Below are 23,593 nucleotides of genomic sequence, written 5' to 3' on the forward strand. Positions count from 1 at the left end.
ATTGTTCTCCAAGTCTCATGGGTTCAGGGACAGCCTATGTGCGATTTACCACATTTGGCTTACACATGTTTGTAATGCTGACATTCTGTATGAAGAATACAAAATTCTGAAGCTCAGTTTAATCTTTAAATATGTGCATTTTAAAAATTGCTGCTTTATTTTACTATTACGCATTAGTGTATATTTAGGTACAGCTTCTGGTTTCAACAAGTTCAGAATATTCTTTTTGTTTTGTTTTGTTTTTTGTTTTTCAAGACAGGGTTTCTCTGCAACAGCCCTGTAGTGATAGGAGCGGCAGGGCTGCGTCCCCGGCACCCGGCCGCCCGCATGGCTAGCTTATGCCCGAAATAATTACACGGAAACTGTATTCTTTTAAACACTGCCTGGCCCGTTATCTGTAGCCTCTTACTGGCTAGCTCTTACATATTAATCTAACCCATTTCTAATAATCTGTGTAGCCCACGAGGTGGCTTACCAGAGAAGATCTTAACCTGCGACTTTCTGGAGTGGGAGAATCATGGCGACTCCCTGACTCAGCTTCTTTCTCCCAGCATCCTGTTCTGTTTCCTCCACCCACCTAAGGGTGGGCCTATCAAATGGGCTAAGGCAGTTTCTTTATTAATAAGAAATCACTCCCACATCACAGCCCTGGCTGTCCTGGAATTAGGTCTTTGACCAAGCTGTGACCTTGTTCTCAAAGAGATCTTCCTGCCTCTGCCTCCTGAGTGCTGGGATTAAAAGTGTCCACTGCCACCCCTGCCATCTGGCACCTTTTGCCCTTTAATGAAGGACTTCAAAGAAATTTCTTTACATTTGCCCAAAGGGGAGATGGCATGACTGTTAAGGTGGCTCTTCCAGAGTGAAGTTTGCCTGTTACATCCTGGATGTGCCAACCTGTAACTCCCCAAATGGAGGAAGCTCGGTTCACAGTGCGTGGTAAAGGGTTGTGGGAGAACAGGAAAGAAGTTCTTTGTAGCAAGGATTTCTAAAGTATGCTGGTCTAAAGTCTTAGTGAGGCGCACGTGTCTAACACCCTTGGCTTCCAAAGACAGTGTACACCGGCATTGACCATCACTGGAAAGACCCCGTCTTCGCCACCTGTGGACAGCAAGTGGACATTTGGGACGAACAAAGAACCAGCCCTGTGTGCTCAATGAACTGGGGATTTGACAGTATATGCAGTGTTAAATTTAACCCCATTGAGGTAATGTTCCTTTAAAAAATAAGTTCTGCTTATTGATTAACATGAAATCTGAGCCCTGTTCAGGAAGCATTTTCTACATTTGAATGGTTTTCTGGCATTTGATAAGTTTTCCAGGTTATATTTGGGTTCTGTGAACTCTCAGCTGACCTCAGAGTAGAATCCAAATAAATACTTGCCTCTTTATGCTTTTGTTTTTGAAGCCCTTGGGTATCACAGACTGGTCTTGAACTTGCGACCCTTTTTCCCAGGCCTCTCATTAGCTCTCCTTCCCATGCTCCCCACACTGTTCCATCTGTACCGTTGTACTTTGAGGAAGATGCTCCTTTTCCTTTGTCCTCCTGCGGTCACGAGAGTGAGCACTGAGCATGCTGGTCCGTGTCTGTAAGTCACAGGGTGCCCATGGCTCACAGTAATATGCATGGCCACTCCTGGACTGCATGGTTAGTACTTTCAGGTCGTCTATGCTCTGAAATGTGAGTTTATTCCTAATTCCTTCTTGGTCTAAGTGCAGATGTGAGGTCGGCCTTGCATACTATCTATTTGTGAACTTGGGAAGAGAGATTGGCCTGGAGCATAATGGGGCCGTTGTATTCCAGACCTTTTCCTGATCTTTTCTGAATGCATAACAATAAATGACCTCATTGTCCAGAAGACTCAGTCAAGACGCCCTTTCTTTCAGTGTTACTAGGAAGCTACCTTGTAAATTTGTGAGAGGAAATCCTGGAATGCAGATTTCAGACTCTCTCAGAGCCAGTGTGGTAAGAGAGGGAGGGACGGCTAGGCCAGAGTAGCGGAGTATAACTGTACATGCGGTGTGCTGGGACATGGTGTGCTGCAGCACAGTGTAAGCTTGTGCTAGACGGATTGCCAAGAGGCCAGCAGACACGGCTACCCTGCCTCCAGAATGTGCCTGGATTCACACTTCTGAATGAGGCTGCCCACAGGCCCAGAGCAGGGGTTGCAGCGTATCCACTGCCTGATACAATGTCTCACTAGAACACAAGCAGACCTCTTACTCTACTGTCTGCAGCCACTTTTTTACCATAGTGAAAAATTAGAGTCATTGCTCTGGGAATCACATGCCTGTGAAGCCTAAAATACCTTCTTCCTGGCTTATGGAGAAGGTTCACTGATCCCTAGTCTTGTTTTGTCAGAGCCATGTGTTCTGAGTGCCTCCTGCATCTCCCTTCCCTTTCTCTTTGGTTGTCTTACTGACACACAGCAGGAAACACAGACAGTGATTGCTAGTTTTTGACAGGGCATACAAATATTATGCTTTCCTATTTTGATGAACATATCAGAAGAGCTAATGGCCAGTTGTGAAATCATAATTACTGGTCATGACCTATCGACCATGTTTTTCAAACTTGCCTATTTAATAGCTCTATTTGTCCATTGGCTTTTTTATCTTATGAATTGACTTAGTGATAAAAGCAAATGATGTGCGTGTCTCTTACCCTGTATTAAAGCTAATGGAGAGGGTGGGGCCAATTGCTGTGAACAAACAGAGTAGTTATTTCCTTTATTCATTAATAATTAATTTTCTGTTAAAATATTGAAGCCCAAAATTCTGGTAAAGTCAGAAGATAATACTGAAGATTGTCACATTTTGTAGTGTGAAAGTTTATATTCAGTCCGGGTGGAACTTTTTGTTATGTTCATTTCAAAGTCTTTGTTTTAGAAATTGGCCCTGGTCTTACTCAAAGGTAACATAATGAAAAGCTACTAAAAGTTAAGAGGTTAAGAGCTAACAGAGATCTCAGAAGCAACCATTGAGACAGGCTTTTGAAAAGAGAGGGACCCAGATCATGCCTTTACCCTTCGTTTCTATTTCATTAAACTCTGTGCACATGGTAGGAACTGCTCTGCTTGCGACAGGAAGTGGTGTTAGACAGAAGCCAAGAGCTATGGTATCTGGAGCCACGACTAAGGAAGAGTGTTACAAGGAGTGGGATCAGGGGCTGAGGGATGACTTCGTGGGAAGCAGGCCTGCTGTATAAGCAAGGGGACTGAACTTGGATCCACAGCACCCATGTAGAAGCTGAGCATGTGGTGTGTCTGTAGCCTATGTTAGGGTGCAGAGACAGGGATCCTGAGCATAGCAGCATGCCTAGAACCTATGTTAAAGCGTGGAGACAGGAATCCCAGGGATTCACAGGTTAGTTCTAGCCAACATGGTGAGCTTCAAAGACAGTGAAAGACTGTCTTAGAAAATAAAAGGGATAGAGGAGCTGAAGAGATGACTCAGTGGTTAAGAGTACTTGCTGTTCTTGTAGGAGACCTAGATTTGGTGCCCGGCATCCACATGGGTGTCTCACAGCCATCTGTAATTCCAGTTCCAAGGAACCCATCACTCTATTCTGCATCTACAGGCACCAGGCATGCATGTGGTGCATAGACATACATGCAGGCAAAACAGTTATTCACATAAACGAATTCTCGAAGATTTTTGAAGGGCTGAGAAGATGGGGGAGATGGCTCAGTACATACTTGCCCACGGACCACCAGCCTGAAGCCTGAGTTAATTCCTGGAACCCATGTGGCAGGAGGAGAGAACTCACTCCTGTAAGGCTGTTTCCCAGCGTCCACACCTGTGAAGAGTACACGCATGCGCCCAACAAAGAACGTGAAGGATAGAGCAGCACAGTTGGCTTCCAGGCACAGGCGAGCCCACCCTCCTATGCACACACCGCATATGCACAAGTGGAATCAGGCCTCTACTGGACGGTAGCCCATTTTCACTCAACACCAAGGCCTGTCATAAGTGTCATAAGTCATGTGGCGGTGCATGCCTGGAAACCAAGACCGGAGGGTCACAAGCTTGATGCCATCCTGGACAACATAGTGAGCTAAAGACTCCTGTGGAAGGAGGGAAGGAGGACAGATGGACACACATGGCTCAGGAGATAGCTCAGGGAGTATAACGTGTGCTGAGCAATAATGAGGACCTGGGCTTGCATCTCCAGCATTCATGTAAGACCTGGGCACGCTAGTGCATGTCTGCAACCCAGTGCTATGGAGCGCAGAGATAGGCGGATCCCAGGATGTGCCGACCAGCCACTGGAGCTGAATGGTGGCTGTGGAAGATGTCCTGTGACAGAGCATAGGACAGAGAGCAGGAGAAAGACACCCAACATTGACCTCTGATCTCCACGTGCACCTTTACTCGCATGCATGCATAAACCACACACACACAAGCACATGGTGCACACACTCAGTCCCATAAAGGACAGAGCGTATTTATGCAGCAGCCACAAACAAAAGGAAATGTTTACTTCTAATAAAGCAAAAAATTTGAGTGTTTAGAAAATATTGTCATAGTTGTAATAAAAAGTACATTCTCACATGACAGTGATATTAGCATCACTTTTGAAAAATAAGTAACCTTAAATGTCATAAAATCATTAACATTTTTGATTCACTAATACCACTCCAGAAATTTTATGTTAAGGAAACAATTCAAAAAAAGAGTTTAATGTCTGAAAATATTTCCTGAAGTCTTATTTATAGCAGTCAAAAGCAGTAACTAAATCTTACATTGGAGAGCAAATAAGTAAAATACGTTCTGCTAGAAACAGGGCATATTGTTATTGCCACTACCTAAAATACATGTATGGAGATTTAAACATGAAAATACTTGTCTTAGCTGAGATTATGGTGATTTATTAAACCCTCATAAAATGGGATATAAATATTAAAGATAAATAATTTTTGTTTTAAATAGACATCTTTTGCTTCCAAGCCTGGCTTTTAATTGATGATTGTTGCCATTATTTTTAGACATTTATCCTGGGAAGTTGTGCTTCTGATAGGAATATAGTATTGTATGATATGCGGCAAGCCACGCCTCTGAAGAAGGTGAGTTCTGGTCTTGTCTGTGTGTTATACAGTTGTTAAGGCATTCTGTATATCAAGTGACGATGGTAATGACATCCAGCTCTCCATTGATTTTAGACTCTGTCTCTTTGTGACTTCAGTAATGCCAGTACACCTTAGGCGTTTCATTAGTCCTTGCTAAATTGAAGTTTTTAAAATGAAAGATGTTTCATTGCATTACTTAATATGTACTAATTTGAGGGGAGCTTGATTATCATGCGGCATAGCCATTATTTTATTCAAAACGGTTTTAGCACTCATCCGTATAGGCAGCTGTTTTAATTACATGCTGACGCTAGTCCGACTCTTGGTTAGACAAGCACTGTCGTGCTGATGAGGGGGTTTTCCTAGTCTTCATTCGCCATGGTCATTTCAGGACTTAGATATCAAAGTTAGTACATCGTTTGTCAACTGTCAAGAGAGGAATGTTGTTTGTACATGAAGTGGACTACCATTTTAAGAAGAGTTGACATCAAGCATTGTAGTATTGTCAGGGCACAAGAAGGGCTAGATGTCATTCATGCGCCATGAGTGTATGGCACAGTTCACATACAGAATTCCTTTTGTCAGTTAGATGTGGTGTTCCAGGTTTGCAGTCCTAGCACTTGCTAGGTGAAGGAGGAGGACCGGGAATTCAAGGTCATCCTGACACTGAGTTCCAGGCCAGCTTAGGCTCAATGAGACTCTAGCAAAAGAATAAGAAAAAAAAAAAAACATTTTGTAATATGTTGATAGATTCAGAAATATTAAAAGTAGAAAGAATGAGATTAGCATATTCATTATTCATTAAAAGTGAAAATTAGTTATTTATCCTGTGATACATGAACTTTGATGGTATTAACCAGTACCTTGCTGTATATTTATAGAAAAAAGACATACTTTTTAAAAAGCTGACATGAAGTTCTAGTTTACTGAATAGTAGTCTTTGACAAGTACACACATCTGCATACATAGCCTGCTTTAGTGTAGGTCCATTCGCTGTGAATGGAAGAAAGTAACTGTAGTCTGTCATCTGGTGCACTCACAATCTCGGCCCAGCTTGCATTGCGTTCATTTGTTTTAAAAGTCATTTGAAGGGAGCTGGAGAGATGGCTCAGTGCTTAAGAGCATTGCCTGCTCTTCCAAAGGTCCTGAGTTCAATTCCCAGCAGCCACATGGTGGCTCACAACCATCTGTAAAGAGGTCTGGTGCCCTCTTCTGGCCTTCAGGCATACACACAGGCAGAATATTGTATACATAATAAATAAGTAAGTAAGTAAATAAATAAATAAATAAATAAATATTTTTAAAAAAAGTCATTTGAAGTTCAGGGGCTAGGTGTTAACTATAGTTACCGCTCTGTTCTCAGGAATAGTCATGGATTTCATTCACCATGCTCTGAATTGTGCACTGTGCATACTAAAGGACTTGCTCCAATCAGACCAAAAGAAAGTAGATGTATTATTTCCTATATGTTAATTTGTGGTGGTGGGTGATCCTTTCTCAGGTTATCTTGGATATGAGAACAAATACAATCTGCTGGAACCCTATGGAAGCTTTCCATTTTACTGCAGCAAATGAAGATTATAAGTAAGTGTCTCTCTCCTAGAAACTCACCTACTCGCTGCATGGCCTTGTCAACACGCACGTCTCACCTGCTGAGGGCGCTTTCGTCAGTGAATTTGGAAGCTGCCTTTGTTAGGCTGAAAATAATTTCCCAAATTGGAGAAGTTTTTAGGAAAAAAAATTCTCTCGGATTTTAGAATAACTTAGACAAAAAACAGTAAGCTGGCATCTTTGGGTAAATCCTGTCTCATGCCTGTGGCTGTGATTGTTTGCTGTCTCCTGGTCCGTTGTGATGCCCATGCTGGGGAGTTACAGTACAGCCCTGACCAAGCACAGGAAACTATATGATCCCTGCTGTAGGCCATTTAAGTGATGACTGGACCAGCAGGTTTGATGTCGCAAGTCTGTGTTCCTAGCATTCCGGAGGTTGAGGCAGGAGGATTGAGTGTGAGGCTACCAGGGTTACATGGTATGTTCAAAGCCAGCTTGGGTTCTATAGGAAGACATCGTTTCAGAACAAACATGAACAAGTAATGCTTGGTCCGTACATTACAGGTGTTTTACAGGTGTTTCTGACTCCTCAGGCAGCTGTAGCTCTTGTAGTTAAACTGTCCGCTGTCATTAGTAAAGAAAGTGATCGTTTCAATTTTTAGCTTAGTAGTTGCATATATTTTCTGTGCCTGAAAAGCTGACCTAGCAGACTTGCTTTGACCTCTGTGAGATTTAGATCCTTATGTGATGCTTTACTCCTGTTGGACATTGCCCATTGGCTGTCTTATCCATCGCCTCGGCGTTTGTTCAGTCAAGTCAGGTCAGGTGTCTTAGCCAGAGAGCCTAATCCAGTGAAAAGTATAGATCAGTCTTACTTTATTTTTATTTTTAATGCATTTTATTATTATTTTAAAGGACTTTTTTCTTTCTTTCTTTGGTTTTTTTAAGATAGGGTTTCTCTGTGTATCCATGATTATCCTGGAACTTACTCTGTAGACCAGGCTGGCCTTGAACTCAGAGATCTGCCTCTGTCTCCTGAGTGCTGGGATTAAACGTGTGAACCCCTGCCTGGCTTTAAGTACATTTTTAACAACTTTTTGAGAAGATACAAACTTGGTGGATTTGAACTTTAGATTTTCTGTATTTTAAATCTGTCCACCAGAGGCTGGAGAGATGGCTCAACAGTTAGAGTTTTCATTACTCTTGCAGAGGACCCATGTTCTGATGCCAGCACCCACATTGGGCAGCTCACAGCCACCTGTAAGTCTGGTTCCAGGTGTCTGACGCCCTCTTCTGGCTTCTGAAGGCCCCTGCACATACGTAGTGCACACACAGACAAGGAAGTTCACACACATGCACATGCACATAAGTAAAAAGTCTTTGTATAGATTAGAGACTAAACGGCAGCAGTATCAGCTCGTACTTGGAACTACAGGTTCTTCAGTGGCACTGCCTGAAGTTCTCTTGTACGATTACTGTATTGAGAAGTGCAGTGGCGCCATTAGCAGTACCAGCCACATTGAGGCCTTTCTTCCTGTAATAGATGCTTTGAAATGAAAGAGTGCTGTGCAATTAAAGACAACAAAAGACAAGAGTCATGCTGCAGCGCAGTGACCTCTTTGCTGAGATCTAAAGTACGTTGTGAACTAGCTCTTCGCCAAAATAATCTTTTTTCAGAGCCTTCTTGGAATTTCTCACTTCTTGCCTTGGAAAGAATTACATACAGTTCCTAAAACAAGACATATCGCTTATAAGAAATGACTGCTAGTTTTTCATAATTGTCCTTATTTTTAAAATACTCTTGGTGAGTATGATGGTGTATGCCTGTAATCCTAGCACTGGGGAAACTGAGGCAAGAAGGATGAGGAGAGGAGTTCAGGGTTATCTGCTATGGAGAAAATTTGGCCGCGTGGCTGAAGGGCTGCATGAGAGCCTCGCTCAGACAGAAGGGTCTGTTGTGGGGCCTCTGCTCTGTGTCAGATCTAAAGATTCAGATCTAAAGCATCCAGCTGTTACTGTAGGAAGTGGGTCTTGCTGTCTGTAGGAAGAAGGGTGTAGAGTAGATGCTCCTCAAGAATGACCATAGGCAATCCTGTCCAGAAGGATTGATGTGCTTGGAATTTGAACAGATTTGCATTTTTTTTTCTCCACAGAATGTTGAAACAATTTGTAGAAAAGCTATGTGTTTTAAGGAAAGAAGTGTTGGGAATCACGTGTCAGGCGGACAGTGTGTTGTAGCTGTCAAGTCAGAAATTAAAGCTCCAAATCAGAGAGACCCTGGCTCAAGCCTAGGGGTTGTTGGAAGCTCTTAGAAGGAGTAGTGCTTTGGGCTGTTTGTTTTGATCTTTCCTGAGATGGGCTCAGGTTGGCCTAGAACTTGCTCCTGTTTCAGTCTCTTGGTTGGTGAGGCTACAGGCATGAAGCCCTAAGCACCCTACCCAGAGTGGCTTGTCTTTTGATAAGAATATTATGAGTTTTTGTAAATGCTTGCCTGCATGTGTTGTGTTCTATCATTATCCTAGTCCAGACAACTAACAAATGGCCATAGATTGCGGGGTTAAGGAAAGAGAATGATTTTATCCTAGTTTGGGAATTGCCAGCTTAATCAGGATCAGTGAGGGCCCTGTTCCAGAATGTGAACTCCTGTCCTCACAGAGGGTGCTGCTCTCTGGCCCTTCCACATTTGTGAGTGTGCGCATCCACGGGCACAACCCGTAATGCACATGTGGGGGTCAGAGGGCACCACGTGGGTCCTGAGGACTGCGCTCAGGTCACTAGTCTGACGGTACACCCTTACTCATGGAGCTGTCACATTGCTATTTTCTATTTTGTGTGATGATGTTCCAAAGCAGAATTACTGGTGTTTTTCTCTGTGTCTTACCTGCCTTAACTGTATTCAGAATCGGACTGCTTAATAAGGGGGGGGGGTCCTTATTTAGCTAATGTTCTTTTAATACTACATATGGCTTCTTTGTAGAAATTTGAATGAAACATTTAATGATGTTTTACAGCTTGTATACTTTTGATATGCGTGCCCTGGACACACCTGTTCAGGTGCACATGGAACACGTCTCTGCAGTACTTGACGTGGACTACTCCCCCACTGGGAAAGAGTTTGTGTCTGCCAGCTTCGATAAGTCTATCCGAATCTTCCCTGTGGAGAGGAGCCGGAGCAGGTATGTGACTGGCATGGTCTGTTTAGTCCTGGTAACCCTTTGTTTTTCTTAGAAGGTGGCTGTTGGTGTGTATATAATAGGGCTTGGGGATTGTGACATGGAGTGTCACTCCACTGAATTGTGTCGGATCAAATCAGGTGGTTTGTTTTATTGAGTAGGAGATTATTTCCAATAAGCCTATTAAAAGTTGAATTTGATGGTTAAGAACTCAGATACTTTCTTTTTCTGAAAGTAGTTTTAAAAGCAATGAATAATACTCCTGGTATTGTTTTTTACACATTCAAATCCAACTTACTCTACCAGGCAAAAATGTGCAGGAAAAGCGGTTTAGATATTGAGCTCATTCTCCTCCTTTCTAGGTTAGTCAGAACCTATGAAGTGGTCCACACAAGGTAGTTACCAACAATCAAGAGTTGGTTGATTAATCCGATGAAAAGTTCTGAGACATTTTATTAATGGCTAGACCAAGAGCAGCTTGTGCTTCTGAAATGTCTCTTGGTGACCAAGCTCAGGGTACATCATTTTAAAAGACAAAATCCCAATTTACGACCGTGCTCAGGGGAATGCCACTGGGGCGGTGTTATCTTACCGTATGGTAACATCTTTTCTTTTGCAAGCCTCAGCAGTGCATTCCAGACATTACACGACAATTATTTCTGATTTATTGTAGTTTTATGTTTAAGGTTGCACAAATACCAAATATTTTGTGTAATATGTCTAGACCATGGTTAGGTTCACGGACAATCCCCAAAGCGTTGCCAAGGCAGCTGTGGCTGTTGAGGGGGATGGAAGGCGGAGAAGTAGAGTAGGCAGACATAAAATGCGGTGGGGACAAGATGGCATTAACTTGGTCACTTCACCTGAGCTGGGAGGTGGGAGATGCTACGCTGATCCACTGGGTATCTCAGCCTATGAGCACACTTAGTCTGAGTTGTTTCCTACAGCTTAACTTTACCACTTATATGTGATTCAGTGCGCTCTTTATACATCCGTGCATTTTTATGTTGAGACAGTTGATAGAGAATTGTGGCATTTTCAGAGTCGTCAGGGAAATTTTGTACTTTAATTTTTACTTCACTGGCTGACTTGGTGATGCTGGGGATGTTACAAGGCCCTCATGCAAGTGCTGAACCCATGAGTTCTGCCTAGACCGTCACTCCTTAGAGCCAGGCTTGTGTGCTGCGGTTTACAAACTGCATGCACACTCTCTGTTCTTAGAGACGCTCTCCTGTAAGTACCACATAAACCAAGGGAAACTGAAGCAATTGATCCCATAAAACTTAGGACACTAAGCTTGGTGCTCCTCAGGAGGTAGAAGCAGGAAGATTGTAAGTTCCAGGCTATTTTGGTTTGCTTTCTATTGCTGAGGCAAAGCACCATGACCAAAAGCAACTTGGGGAGGAAAGAGTATCTGATTTATACATCCTAGTCAGTCTGTCAATGAAGGGGAGTCTGTTGAATTATCTCAAGTTGAGAAATAACCAGGCTAGCTAAAAGATAAAACAGTTACATTTTTATTTATTATAAGAGGCAAACTCACGAAACAGAAACAAGAAGTCCAAGCTCAGCTGTGCTGTGAGGGAACCACACAGAGAGAGGGCACAAAGCCACACCCTAACTTGGTCCCATCTCTTAAAGATAATTGGTTTACAGAGATTCCCTATCAGGAGTCAGGGCAGGAACTCAAAGCAGGAGCCTAGAGGCAAACACTTTTTTTTTTTTTTTTAACCACTAGAACTCCTTTCTCCAGGGATGGGCTGTCACACATCAGTCATTAATCAAGAAAATGCCCTGTAGATCTACCTATAGCTTCATCTGATGGAGGCATTTAAAGTTCCTCTTCCCAGGTGACTCTTGCTTGTCAGATTGACAAAACTAACCGCACAGGCTGTCCTACAAAATCACAGTGGGACAGATAAAGACTGTTGACAGGTTGGGATAGTCAGTCAGAGATATATGATTGCTCATAAATGCCTCTTAAAATATAAAAAGAAAATAATTTAGATGAATATATAAATGCACATACGTGTGTGTGTGTGTGTGTGTGTGTGTGTGTGTGTTTTCCCTTTCTTGATTGAGTGACCTAGGATTGTAGACAGAAGTTTTTACCCTCCCTGAACCCGCAGCTGTTCAGTCCCAAAGAAACACACTGAGGCTTATATTAATGACAAATTGTTTGGCCTATTAGGTTATTATTAACTGGCTCTAGAACTTAACCCATAATTCTTGTTTAGTCACACGGCTTAGTATCTTTTCTCAACGAGGCATTCTTACCTTACTTCCTCTGTGTCTGACTGGTGACTGCGTCTCTGTCTTTCCTCTTCCCAGAATTCTCCTAGTCTTGTTGTCCTGCCTATATTGCCTGCCTGGCTACTGGCCGATCAGCGTTTTATTAAACCAATATGAGTGATAGATCTTTACAGTGTATGAGCGTTTTCCCACAGCACAGGATTCCTGGAGAAAGCTGTAGTGATGTGTCTAGCTGGTGATGAAGGGAAGGAAGGGGAGATACCACACCGTCGTTGTGCGTAGTAAGGAATATTTGGAATAAACTAGCTTGTCTTCTGTAGCATGGAAGGCTCCTGTACCTTCTGGAAGAATGATGTTTGTTTTCAAAGGTACAACTGGTCCATTTTCTGACTCACCCTCTTTCCAGTGAGACAGTCAGTACTAGACAACAAGCAGGGTGTAGCGGGTGTGGAGTTTATGCCGCTAAGAGACCTTCCATACAGCCATCCTGAGAGCGAAGAACTCCACCTTTTTGGTCCTAGCCACTCTGCGTGTCTAAAGTTCTCACTGTTGTTACTTCTTTCTCCGCTCTCGTGTGAGGAAGCTGCATTGATACCGCGTCTTACTCCTTACCAGCAGACGATTGTGATGGCTTCTGGGCTTGAGTCAGGTGCATACTAATGAGTATTCTCAGAGCTTCAGTTTTCACTGCACACTTCTGTCCTCTGCTGCTGGTGGCTTTTGTAATGACCGTGGCATTCCCCCACATTCCTGTGAAGTTTGAAGTTTCCTACAAGAGTCTTACACTTGTAAAAGTATGAAAAATCAAAAACTCCATCATTTTGGGCATCTAGCTTTCTAAAGGTAGCGGGATTGTGCTAATATGGTGTGTAAGCAAAGAATGGATGGAATGAGTCAGAGAATAGAAAGTGGAATAGTTGAGGTATATCTAGGAAGCTCAGGTGATAACAGTCATAGATGGAAATTCTTACACTCCATTGCTGGGGGATTTTGTCCTGGTGTCATTTGAACATTCAGTAGTGTTCTTCTTCCTGTTTATCCAAACATGCTTGAGAGCTAGTTCCAGTTCATCCTCCATGGTCTGTTCTTCCTTTCTGTCATTACAGAGCATGTGTGACCAAGCTTACAGAACACTTTGAATGCTTTTATTTTATTTTAAAAGCGTTTGATCTTGAAAGACATTAAAATGGTTGGAGTTCACTATTTAGCTTTGAGGGTTAGTTTTGTCTTGTTTTAAAAGTCTCTTGTGCTGGGTGGTAGCACACATCTTTAATGCCAGCACTTGGGAAGCAGAGGTGGGCAGATCTCTGAGTTCAAGGCCAGCCTAGTCTATGGAGCGAATTTCAAGACAACCAGGGCTACACAAAGAAACCCTGTCTCTTAAAAAAGAAAAAAAAAAAGTCTCTTATATTCCAGGCTGACTGTAAATTGCTGTATATCCAAAGATGACATTGAACTCCTGATCCTGCCTCCCATGTGCTGAGCTTACAGGCATGTACCACCATGTCTGGTTTTATGCGGTGCTGGAAAGCAAACCTATGACTTCATGCATGCCAGACAAGCGATCTATCTCTGTAACCCATCGAGTAAATTTGGGGTGGGTATATAGATCATGCTGGCTCTCGAGTGTGCTTTAATTGTTAGAAATACGGTTTATTTGTTGTGCATGTGCATGCTGTGCACCTGCCATGCTGTGCCTGTGCAGGGCTCTGTTCAGTGTTTCCACAGTGTGGGCTCCAGCAGTGCAAGTCGGTTCACAGTTCACTAGGCCAGCAAGCAAAATCAGCAGCATTCACAAGAGAAAGTGGGCTTAGACTATTTTGTCTTTAAAAATGTCTCCTACTATAATGTTTAGTGAACTTAGTACACTCAGCATGTTGTAAACAAGGGGCTAGGGATTACATAGTTCACCACTGAGAAGGACCTTGAGTTGCTTCAGTGCCTGCCGGAGCTTTGACTGAGTCACACGAGCAAGTTGTTTTTGATGGTTCCTGGTGCGCGTGTGTGTATGTGTGTGTGAGAGAGAGAGACAGTGAACAAGGCTAGTGCATAAGTGCATCTAGAGATACGGTCTGTAAGTGGGTTTTATCTGATGTGGTTGTCTGGTTTATTTTACTGTGGATAATTTGTTAGACTTGTTACCTTTCTATTATGCCATCTGCATTTTGACTTGTTTTTCTGTATTTGGAACTAAGACAGCTCGTCTTAATTTCTCTGACCCTTTTCCTCTCTCTGAAATGCCCTTCTTCACACTCCCCATATAGCACCTCCTGTGAACTCCCCCAGCCTGCTTCCCAGCATCCCAAGTTCTGACTCGCCCTGCTGTTGAGATGATTCTTACCTCAGCCTCTCAGACACTTCTGCAGCCCTCCCTGTTTTCACACATGTAAATAAACTCTCACTTCAGTTAGGTTTTTAAGACAGTGCTCAAGCAAAAAGCAGAGCTGGCTTCAGCGTGCTGGGATGTACTCTTTGAGGCCACTGCATTAATTTTATTTCCCAGGAAAATGTCATTGGGGGTGGTGGCTGTTGACCTGAATTAAATTGGGGATGCGTCAGTATTTATTAAGAATAAGCCATGTCTAGCCAGGTGTGGAAGCACACTCACCCCCTCAACCCAAGCACTTGTGGGGCAGAGGCAGGCTGATCTCTGGTCTACAGAACTAAACAGGGAAACCCTGTCTTGAAAGTGGGAGTGGAGGAAGCTTCCAAAGTTATCCCTAAATTAAAATTAAATTTTGTTTCTTATACTTTCAACAATTTTGTATACAGTTTTACTAAGTGTGTTTATATTTATTTCTATTATTGCATGTCAGGTGATCCATTTTTAATTTTAATTCCTAAGTGTTTAGAATAGAACCTTATTAGTAAAGTTCAATAAAATGAAACTGAATTTTCCTTTTATACTTTCTCAGGACACAAAAATGGTTTTCTGGTCCCTGGTAGACAGTGGTTAAAGAAATCTGTTTTAAAATTTCCTCTTCTGCAGGGAAGTGTATCACACAAAGAGAATGCAGCACGTTATCTGTGTGAAGTGGACCTCTGACAGCAAGTACATCATGTGTGGCTCTGACGAGATGAACATCCGCCTCTGGAAGGCTAACGCCTCGGAGAAGCTGGGCGTGGTAAGCTCAGACCAGCTTTCAGTGTTACCGAATGTCATTTTGTAAAAGCTTTTTGAAGTACCTGATTGATCAGATTAACCAAAAGTCAGCACCAAAGCAAACAAAAGGTTTACTGACTTTTCCTGCAAGGCTGAGCAGAGGGCTCTTTTGGGGGACCTGAGTTTATCCATAGAACATACCAGACATAGATAGCAACAGGCCAGTACTCCCTGACAGTGGACTAAGGATGAGGAGGCTCCCTGCGGCTCCCTGTCCAGACTGGAGGACCAGCTGGTTGAATTGGCTAGGTCCAGGTTCAGAGACAGACTTGGTCTCAACTAAGCTGGGAGCAGTGGAGGACGACCCCATGTAGACTTTAGCCTTCCTGGCACCAGCTGTAGGTGTCCACAACAAGTGCGCTTTCAGAGGCTTTGTTTTCTTTTTTGTGGGTTTGTTTTGGTTTTATTTTGGTTTTGGTTTTTCGAGACAGTCTTTCTCTGTGTAACCCTGGCTGTACTGGAATTTACACTATAGACCAGGCTGGCCTCAAACTCAGAGATCTACCTGGCACTGCGTCCTGGGTGCTAGGATTAAAGGTATGTGCCACCACTGCCAGTTATCGGAAGGTTTTATGAATTCAGATTGATCGCACTCATGCTCTCCTGGTTCTTTGTTTTCTTTGGTGGGAGAGAGATGTGGAGACTTGGAGTGCAGGGTTAGGAAGACGCTGCTGCTGTCACGGCAGTGGGACTGAGCTCCACATCCCTGAGAGATCACCATTGCCAAAGATCCAGAGTCCATGAAAATGCAGCTGCATCTGGGTTGTAAGATAATGGTTGACTTGGGTTTTGTTGTTGTTGTTTATATTTTCTAACGTTCCACCTCCCTCTGTAGAATGTACAGCTTGTTTCTGAGAGACAAGTACTAAAAGGGGAATGTTAGGTTTGAAGTGTTTTCTGCTTAGCCCTGGTAGTAAAATCCAGGCAACTCAGCAATAATGGAAGGTAATTCTATTTTAAATTCAGTTATCATTAGGTGTTTCACTGTGTCTCAGTATTCATTCATTATTAAGTGTTCTAGTGTGTTTGCTTTATTCTTAGCATTGTTAAACAAAACCTATTACGGGACCAAATACTTTTTTCTTTTTGTGTAGTTACGTTTTTACCAAAACCTAAGGCGACTGATTGCAATGGATGCCTTTTCTGTGCTCTATACCTGGTGGGCTCCAGCTCTGCGGGCCCCACAGCCCTGCCCTTCAGTGATGTTGTGTTTACATTGTTGGTGTGCGGTTTCAGAGCTGCACGGCTCACACAGGCCTGCAAGCTCACTGGCCATTTTGCTCTGTGTTGTAAAAGCTGAATTTGGGGAGGAGAAAGGGGTGCTCCCTAGATTTTTTTTTTTTTTTTTTTTTTTTTTTTTTTTTTTTTGGTTTTTCGAGACAGGGTTTCTCTGTGGCTTTGGAGCCTGTCCTGGAACTAGCTCTGTAGACCAGGCTGGTCTCGAACTCACAGTGATCCGCCTGCCTCTGCCTCCCGAGTGCTGGGATTAAAGGCGTGCGCCACCATCGCCCAGCCTCCCTAGATTTTTATACCCAAGAAATCTAAAGAATTGAAGATACTAAAATGCACTTTGTTTCAGCTTTCATCGCGAGAAAAAGCAGCGAATGATTATAACCAGAAGTTAAAGGAAAAGTTTCAATATCATCCGCATGTGAAACGCATTGCTCGCCATCGACATCTGCCGAAATCCATCTACAGCCAGATCCAGGAGCAACGCATCATGAGGGAATCCCGTCGCCGAAAGTATGTGTTTGGACATTTGCCTCTAACCTCAGCACTTTTAACTGCCCTCCCCCTGGGCTACCTCATCCCCATAGTCAAACGCACACTTTCTTATAAAGGAGTGGTCTATATACTAATGTACAATAGACATTTTTTGAACAACTCTCTGGGGAAATATCATCTAAGAATATGTTTAAAGTACCAGTGAAGAAAGTGAATTACCATAATAAGAACACACTTCTCAGTTGGAGTAGTCCAGCTACAGAGTGAGTAGCATGGATGGAAGAGAGGGAGGAGCTATTTTATGATAAACTGGTGTGCTGTGCTTGTTTTGGCAGCGGGTGTTGTAACATTGGAACAGTACAGAGAGCGTTAGTTAGCATAGCTCCTGTGTAAGGATGGAGCACAGATTCATGATCTGTCCATTTATGAAATCTCTCTCTTGTGTGTGTGTGTGAGTGTACGCGTGCCTGCATATGTGTGAGCAAACGTGCACATGTATGTGAATCCCTGTGCCCAGAAGCCCACAGCAAGTGTCCCCCTGTATCATCTTACTGTTGTGAAACAGTCTCACTGGTCCTGGAAATCACCTATTTGCTGGACCAGTTGGCCAGTGAGCCCCAGGGATCCTCCTCTCTCTGCCTCTCCAGTACTAATATTACAGACACAAAATGCTTTTAAAAATCAGTTCTAATGTAGCTGTAATTATGAAATGCTATCCTATCTATTTGCTAAATAAATTCCAATACCTATAATCCTAGTACTGGGGACCATGAGATAAAAGCCAGCCTGGACCGCAAAGAATTTTAAAAACTCATATTTAGCAATCATTTCTTTAAAACATTTGAATGTGTTTTATCATAATATCCGAGATCTCATGTCTGTTTCTTGAGGTGAGGGACTTACGGTGATTCCTAAGCTGGTCTTCAGCTCCTGGGCTCAAGTGGTCCTCCTTTCTCAACCTGAGCAGCAGGGAAAGCTAGCATTTGAATCCAAAGCAGAAATCCCCCCACCCCACACCACTCTCTCCTATGGATACACTCATGGAGCCCATGGAGAAATGCAGTGTGGAAGTTCTTAGAGCTGCTGGGGTTGGTTTACTAAACTGCATAAGTTACTGTTGCTTTACTAAACTGCATAGGTTATGTTGCTTTGCTCCTGGGTACATGTTGGGGTTTAATAATGTTAATGTATCTTAGTAACTAACTGTGTTACCGTTTAAACTTAGTAGAGGAAGCTGAGAGTTTTGTTTCTGTTTGTTGTCATCTCGCTTGTTTGTTTGTTTGTTTGTTTGTTTTGGCGGCAGTCTCAGTGTGGTGGCCTGGCAGTTCTGGACCTCACTCTCTAGACCAGACTGGCCTTAAACTCAGAGATCAGCCTGTCTCTGCCTCCTGAGTGCTGGGATTAAAGGCATCGCCAGCACACCTGGCTTTAAAGCCTACAGCACCATGTATTCCCAGGTGATCTCCCTTCCAAGTACTATCCGGTCCTGACCCTGCTTAGCTTCCAAGATCAGAAAAGATCAGGTACATTCAGGGAGGTATAGCCTTAGACACTGATGATTCATCAAATACAAAGCAATTAAATAAGAAAAGTTGAATTTAACTTTTCACCTTATTCTCATTGGGAAATTCTTTTTTTTCTAGTGGTCTTACTAGCGAAAGAAAATGCTTTATGATTTAAATTTGTTTCCGTTGGCTGAGATGATTTTTTTTATGTACTTGCTCATATTTTATATGTTTTGTTTATTTCTAGGGAAATGAATCGTCGTAAACATAGCAAGCCTGGATCTGTGCCAGTTGTGTCAGAGAGGAAGAAACACGTAGTGGCAGTCGTGAAATAATGTTTTGTCTTCCTACCGAGCTTGATATATAATTATTTGCTACTTCTGATTTGGGAACTCTGTAAATAAACGTCCTGGCTCTGGATTAATAGTAAACACTGCAGTTGTGTGTTTTCCTCTCCTTTCCCTCCTTGACTCAGCTCCTCTTGCATTTCCTGCTCACCCTTGGCTGACCTAAAGGCTGGCTGCACAGGAGCCAAGGCTGTGCGTGCCTTCATTTGCCGTGTATGTTTGCCTGGTGTCCTTTCAGCATTTGGTGCTCCCACCATGAAGAGAAGTGCCACCTGCTGAGTCACAGGCTCTACCTCCTGCTGCAACCTGGTTTCCATAGTGTTCAGTGTCCCACACTTTGCAGGGCCTGACCAGTCAGAGATGTGAGCAGTTTCCTGTAATTCGAGCCTAGACTAAGCCAGACACAGCAGGATTCCGACCATTTTGAAATGTCACTTTTGGGGTTCACAGTCTCTTGTAAGAAGATGCATAGATCACTTTTCACAAGTGAGGTTGCCAGGGTAGAACCTGAAGGAAGAGAGGATGGTGGACACGGGGAGCCACCTAAGAGACAGGGACATAAGTAAGGCAGAGACGTCCCATGCTATGTGGCCGCTGTGACCTTCTCTCTGATGGAAACAGAAAGCAGGTTGCTCTTCAGCTTCTCGTTGTCCTGTGTCATGGTCAAGAAAGGCTAAGGTCTAAGATGTCTAGAGAGCAGCCTGGTCAGCTTGGGTCTTTGAGTAGTGAATTCAGAATTGATCGCAGCCCTGTGAACCCTGTCGATTGATTCGCACGAGACCGTAAAGCCACACAGAAAGTACTAAGGTGTTTGGCAGCAGGGTCTTTGAGCATGATGAGTCAGTGTCTGTCTGTATGTGGGTATTGTGAGTGGATGGGTTACTTAATGAATGAGTAACCTGTGCTGAGCCTTAACTGACAGGTGCTCATATGTGCGCGTGCTCTTATATCCCCAGCCCCGTGTGTGTGTGTGTGTGTGTGTGTGTGTGTGTGTGTGTGTGTGTACACGCACATGCATGCTCCCACACATGAGCCTTTTAAGTCAAGGGCAGTACCAGCTTTGTGCTTGACTTTCTCTATGAGCACCTAAGCCGGTGTCAGGAGATGAACTCATTCTTTTCCTCCAAATCCTCAGTGTCATCCCTTGTGTTCTCTGGATAGCATACTTATACCTGTAGAGATTCTCAAGGAAAAGCCCTCTGTAAGACCATAGGCTTCATTAACAACGGTAACAATAGCAGCTGCTGACCCGCTGTTTACCAAACAGTGTGTCTTGCATGCACTTAATTGAAATTAATTTTCCTTGCATTCTCATAAAAGAACCCCCAAAGGGAGGCCTTATTACAACTCATAGTCTGTCCTCAATCTCCACAGACTGAAGGGGTCAGTCTCAGGAAATAAGTAATTGCGGAGCGTTGTGACGTCTGAGATGGATAATACAGCGGCACAGTAGAGAAGCCGGCCTGCCGGGGAAGGACTAGCCCTCCAGAGAACAGTGCTTAAATGCCCACTGGCCTGGCCTGTTGCAGGGATGAGGAGAAGTGGGAGAAAGATGTCTTCAAAGTAAAGACTTCTCTGTGTGTTGCTCTTCATGAAGAAGAAAAACTTTCTTAATTTCAGCAATGCTTTACTATTAGACACTTTATGTTCCAGGCCGATGTATAAAGTTTGGTTAAATACTTTCTCCAGAGAGAGAAGGGAGTAGGGGATATATAAGTGATTTGTTAGGTAGTAGGGATTAATGGATCACAACGCTCAGCTTAGACATCCAGAGGGCAGAAAGCATAGGTGACGGTGGTAAGAAGTGGGGCCAGAGCCGAGTCTCCAGTGTGTATACAGTACACACATGTTCATGCTTCGCCAAGGAGCAGAGGCGCCTAGCCACAGAAACGGAGGGGGACATGCCTTTGGAGCCCATAGCGCACCCCACTAAAGGAGAAAACTAGGTTCAGAGCCAGCTCTCAGAGGAAGCCTGAGTAGGCTGGAGACGTGGCTGAGTGGAATTCTCGCCTGCAGATGTGAGGTGGTTTGATCCCCACCACCTAAACTAAGTGTGGCGGTGCAAGTCCAGCAGTAGAGATGTGGGTCCAGGAGGACAGGGAGAAACTTGGCGGGAGATGGCTGTGGTGGCACATGCTTCAAATAAGCTCACTGGCTAGAAGGACGCTGAGGGAAGAGAATCAGGTGGTCAAGGACATAGCGAGCAGCTCACATACACACAGACTGAAATAAAACATTTCTATCACAACATAAAGATAATTTTTAGTTAATACATGGATTATTGTGGACCATTTTGTTACAATGAGTATTTGCCACAAGGCAGTTACATGTGGGGAGGAGTAGCAGAAGCCTGGGGTCGGGATTTCAGCCCAAGGGAGCAGATGTCACCCACTGAGCCGAGTCCTGCATACCCTGTCATCCCTGACCTCCCATCTTTTCTAAGTTCAGTTCTGTGTGTCTCAAAGCCATTGTCTTAGCCTGCCTTGGTGTCACTGACTAGCCCTAGTGATCTGTTGGCTTTCTAGCTGCCTTCAGTTCCTAAGGAAAGGAACTTCTCAAAGCCAAGTAACTTTAGTTGCCAGCTGAGACGTCTGCTTCTGGCCACTGGCTTAGCATGATCTAGAAGTGGGGGCCTTGAGAACAGGCTGCATATGGGTAGACAAGCCCAGGACATTTTAGCTAATCATTGCAATAAATAGCAAAATCTTTATATCATGAAGGAAAAATATGAAGGTACCTGGGCTAAGTTGGTGAAAGGTCATGGGAAAAGGAGACTGAATGTCAGCCTTAGTTCATTTTGATTGCCTATTTTTCTAGCTCATTACCCTAAATCTCTGGATGTGCACCCATAAATACTCTCCTAGGTGCATTCTGGTTGCTGTTCTTCCTACTAGATGGGTATAGGCAAAGACTCTTCATTCATTTCTCAGCCACCCAGACCTGAATAATAACACAGAAACTATATTAATTACTGCACTGTCTGTCCAATAGCTTAGGCATATTTTTCTAGCTAACTCTTACATCTTAAATTAACCCATTTCTATTATACTGTGTATCGCCATAAGGCTGTGCTTGCCGGTAAGGTTCTGGCTGGCTGCTGGAGGTTGGTGGCTGGCAGCTTTTTTCCTTCAGCAACTACATGGTGTCTCCCTGACTCTGCCTATTTTCTTTCTACATCTCTGTTCAGATTTCCCACCTGGCTTTACTCTACTAAGCAATTGGATGAAACAGTTTCTTTAATAACCAATGGTAGTAAAACATATTCATACCATACAGAGGGCAATCCCAAATTATGAGGAAAACATAAGGGTTTGGGACTTAGCTAAGTTCCCAGATGCTCAGTGTCTTCTGCTCCATGAGCAGACACCTCTCTGCCCATCCTCTCGCCATTTGGATCCACTTGAGCCTTCTCCTTCCCAAATCAGCTTCAGCTTGGCAGTTAGCCATGCACTGCCCCTTGAAGAATGGGCTCTGCCCTTGCCTCTGCTGGCTGCTAAACCCAACAACCACACCGACACCTCCCGGGCCATCTCCCTTTCCACTGATGTGCCCTGGAATTCTGGCCACACTTGTGCAGCCTCTGGACCACTGACTGCACTGTAGTCATCCCAAAGCCCGTTTGACCAGACCACAGCCGACTCTCAGCATGCTATGCACCCAACAAAGACACTTTATAATGATCTGAAAGAAATTTTTATCTTTACCTTCACAGGGGTAAAATGGAAGTGCTACAGAAATGAAAATATTAGGTAATATGAAAAATCCTTTAAATAACTAGACATGTCAGGGAGTGTGCATTCAAACACTGAGTCTGGCATGATGGTAATGCATGTTCCTCTAAAATAATTGTTCTTAAAGTTTATAACCTTATTTTAAAATGCAGTTGGATTTAAAAGTGTTATCAAAGTATGTACCAAAGCCCAGATAGACAAGTTTCAAGCTCAGATATATCTAACTCAGAACAAATATCTTTGTTTAATCTCGATTCTAAAGAAATAGGCCAGAAGACTAATTTATAAAAAGTAATTAGTTTTATTTCCAAGTGACATGTAACACTTTGAATAGCGTTATGCAATCTGGTTTATAGTGAATGAATTCAATTTCGTTTGTAGTAAATTTTCTAGTCAGCCATCTGTGTCTGTCAAATTGCTATCACTCATAAAAATAAATGTCAAGTATTTCCTGCAGGAAATTATATCTTCGAATAATTTTACTTAAGTTTTGATTACATAGAGTAAACAGGACAGAAGAAACTAATTGTTTCAAATCTGTTTGTACTCCATAATAACTAACTCCATAAGCTGCCTTGAGTACCTTCCCTAAAACTGATGTGTCTTTTTTATTTTTTTGGTGGGGACAGGGCTTCTCTGTAGCTTTGGAGCCTGTCCGGAAAGTAGCTCTTGTAGACCAGGCTGTCCTCAAACTCACAGAGATCCGCCTGCCTCTGCCTCCCGAGTGCTGGGATTAAAGGCATGCGCCACCACCGCCTGGCTGGGACTGATGTCATATGCAAAATGGGTATGTCAACGTGGTTCCACACCTTCACATAGATGGAGGGTTCCGATTAAAAGAATGAAATTCTCTCAGTAAACAGAAATCTTGATGAAGATGCTTGCTTCAAGATATAAGAAACAAATCAAGGATGTCTAGGGTAATGTATGAGTTGGCCAATGTTGTCTTTTTTTTTTAAAATTAAAAATCATTTCCCTCTTTTCCTTTCCTCCCTCCTAACGTTTCCCATGGATCTCTCCCACCTTGCCCTCCTTCAAATTCGTGGTCTGTTTTTCTTTAATTGTTCTTATACACACACA

The 23,593-nt window shown here is 43.3% G+C and overlaps 1 protein-coding gene across 1 annotated transcript in view; it reads left to right on the forward strand.

Moving 5' to 3' along the window:
* The window catches only part of Dcaf13 (DDB1 and CUL4 associated factor 13), a 28,194-nt gene extending 9,328 nt beyond the window's left edge, over positions 1-18,866 (forward strand). Inside the window, exons 5-11 of the mRNA XM_050161651.1 lie at positions 1,049-1,204; positions 4,985-5,062; positions 6,567-6,649; positions 9,628-9,792; positions 15,032-15,167; positions 16,785-16,948; positions 18,683-18,866. Coding sequence (XP_050017608.1) covers positions 1,049-1,204; positions 4,985-5,062; positions 6,567-6,649; positions 9,628-9,792; positions 15,032-15,167; positions 16,785-16,948; positions 18,683-18,770 — 870 coding nt within the window. The 3' untranslated portion in view covers positions 18,771-18,866. The remainder of the gene's footprint in view (positions 1-1,048; positions 1,205-4,984; positions 5,063-6,566; positions 6,650-9,627; positions 9,793-15,031; positions 15,168-16,784; positions 16,949-18,682) is intronic.
* The last annotated feature ends 4,727 nt before the right edge of the window (positions 18,867-23,593 follow it).

The sequence above is a fragment of the Alexandromys fortis genome, unplaced genomic scaffold (assembly GCF_014885135.2).
Source record: "Alexandromys fortis isolate MF-2015 unplaced genomic scaffold, M_Fortis_MF-2015_v1.1 scaffold_17, whole genome shotgun sequence".
In the NCBI taxonomy this organism is placed as follows: domain Eukaryota; kingdom Metazoa; phylum Chordata; class Mammalia; order Rodentia; family Cricetidae; genus Alexandromys; species Alexandromys fortis.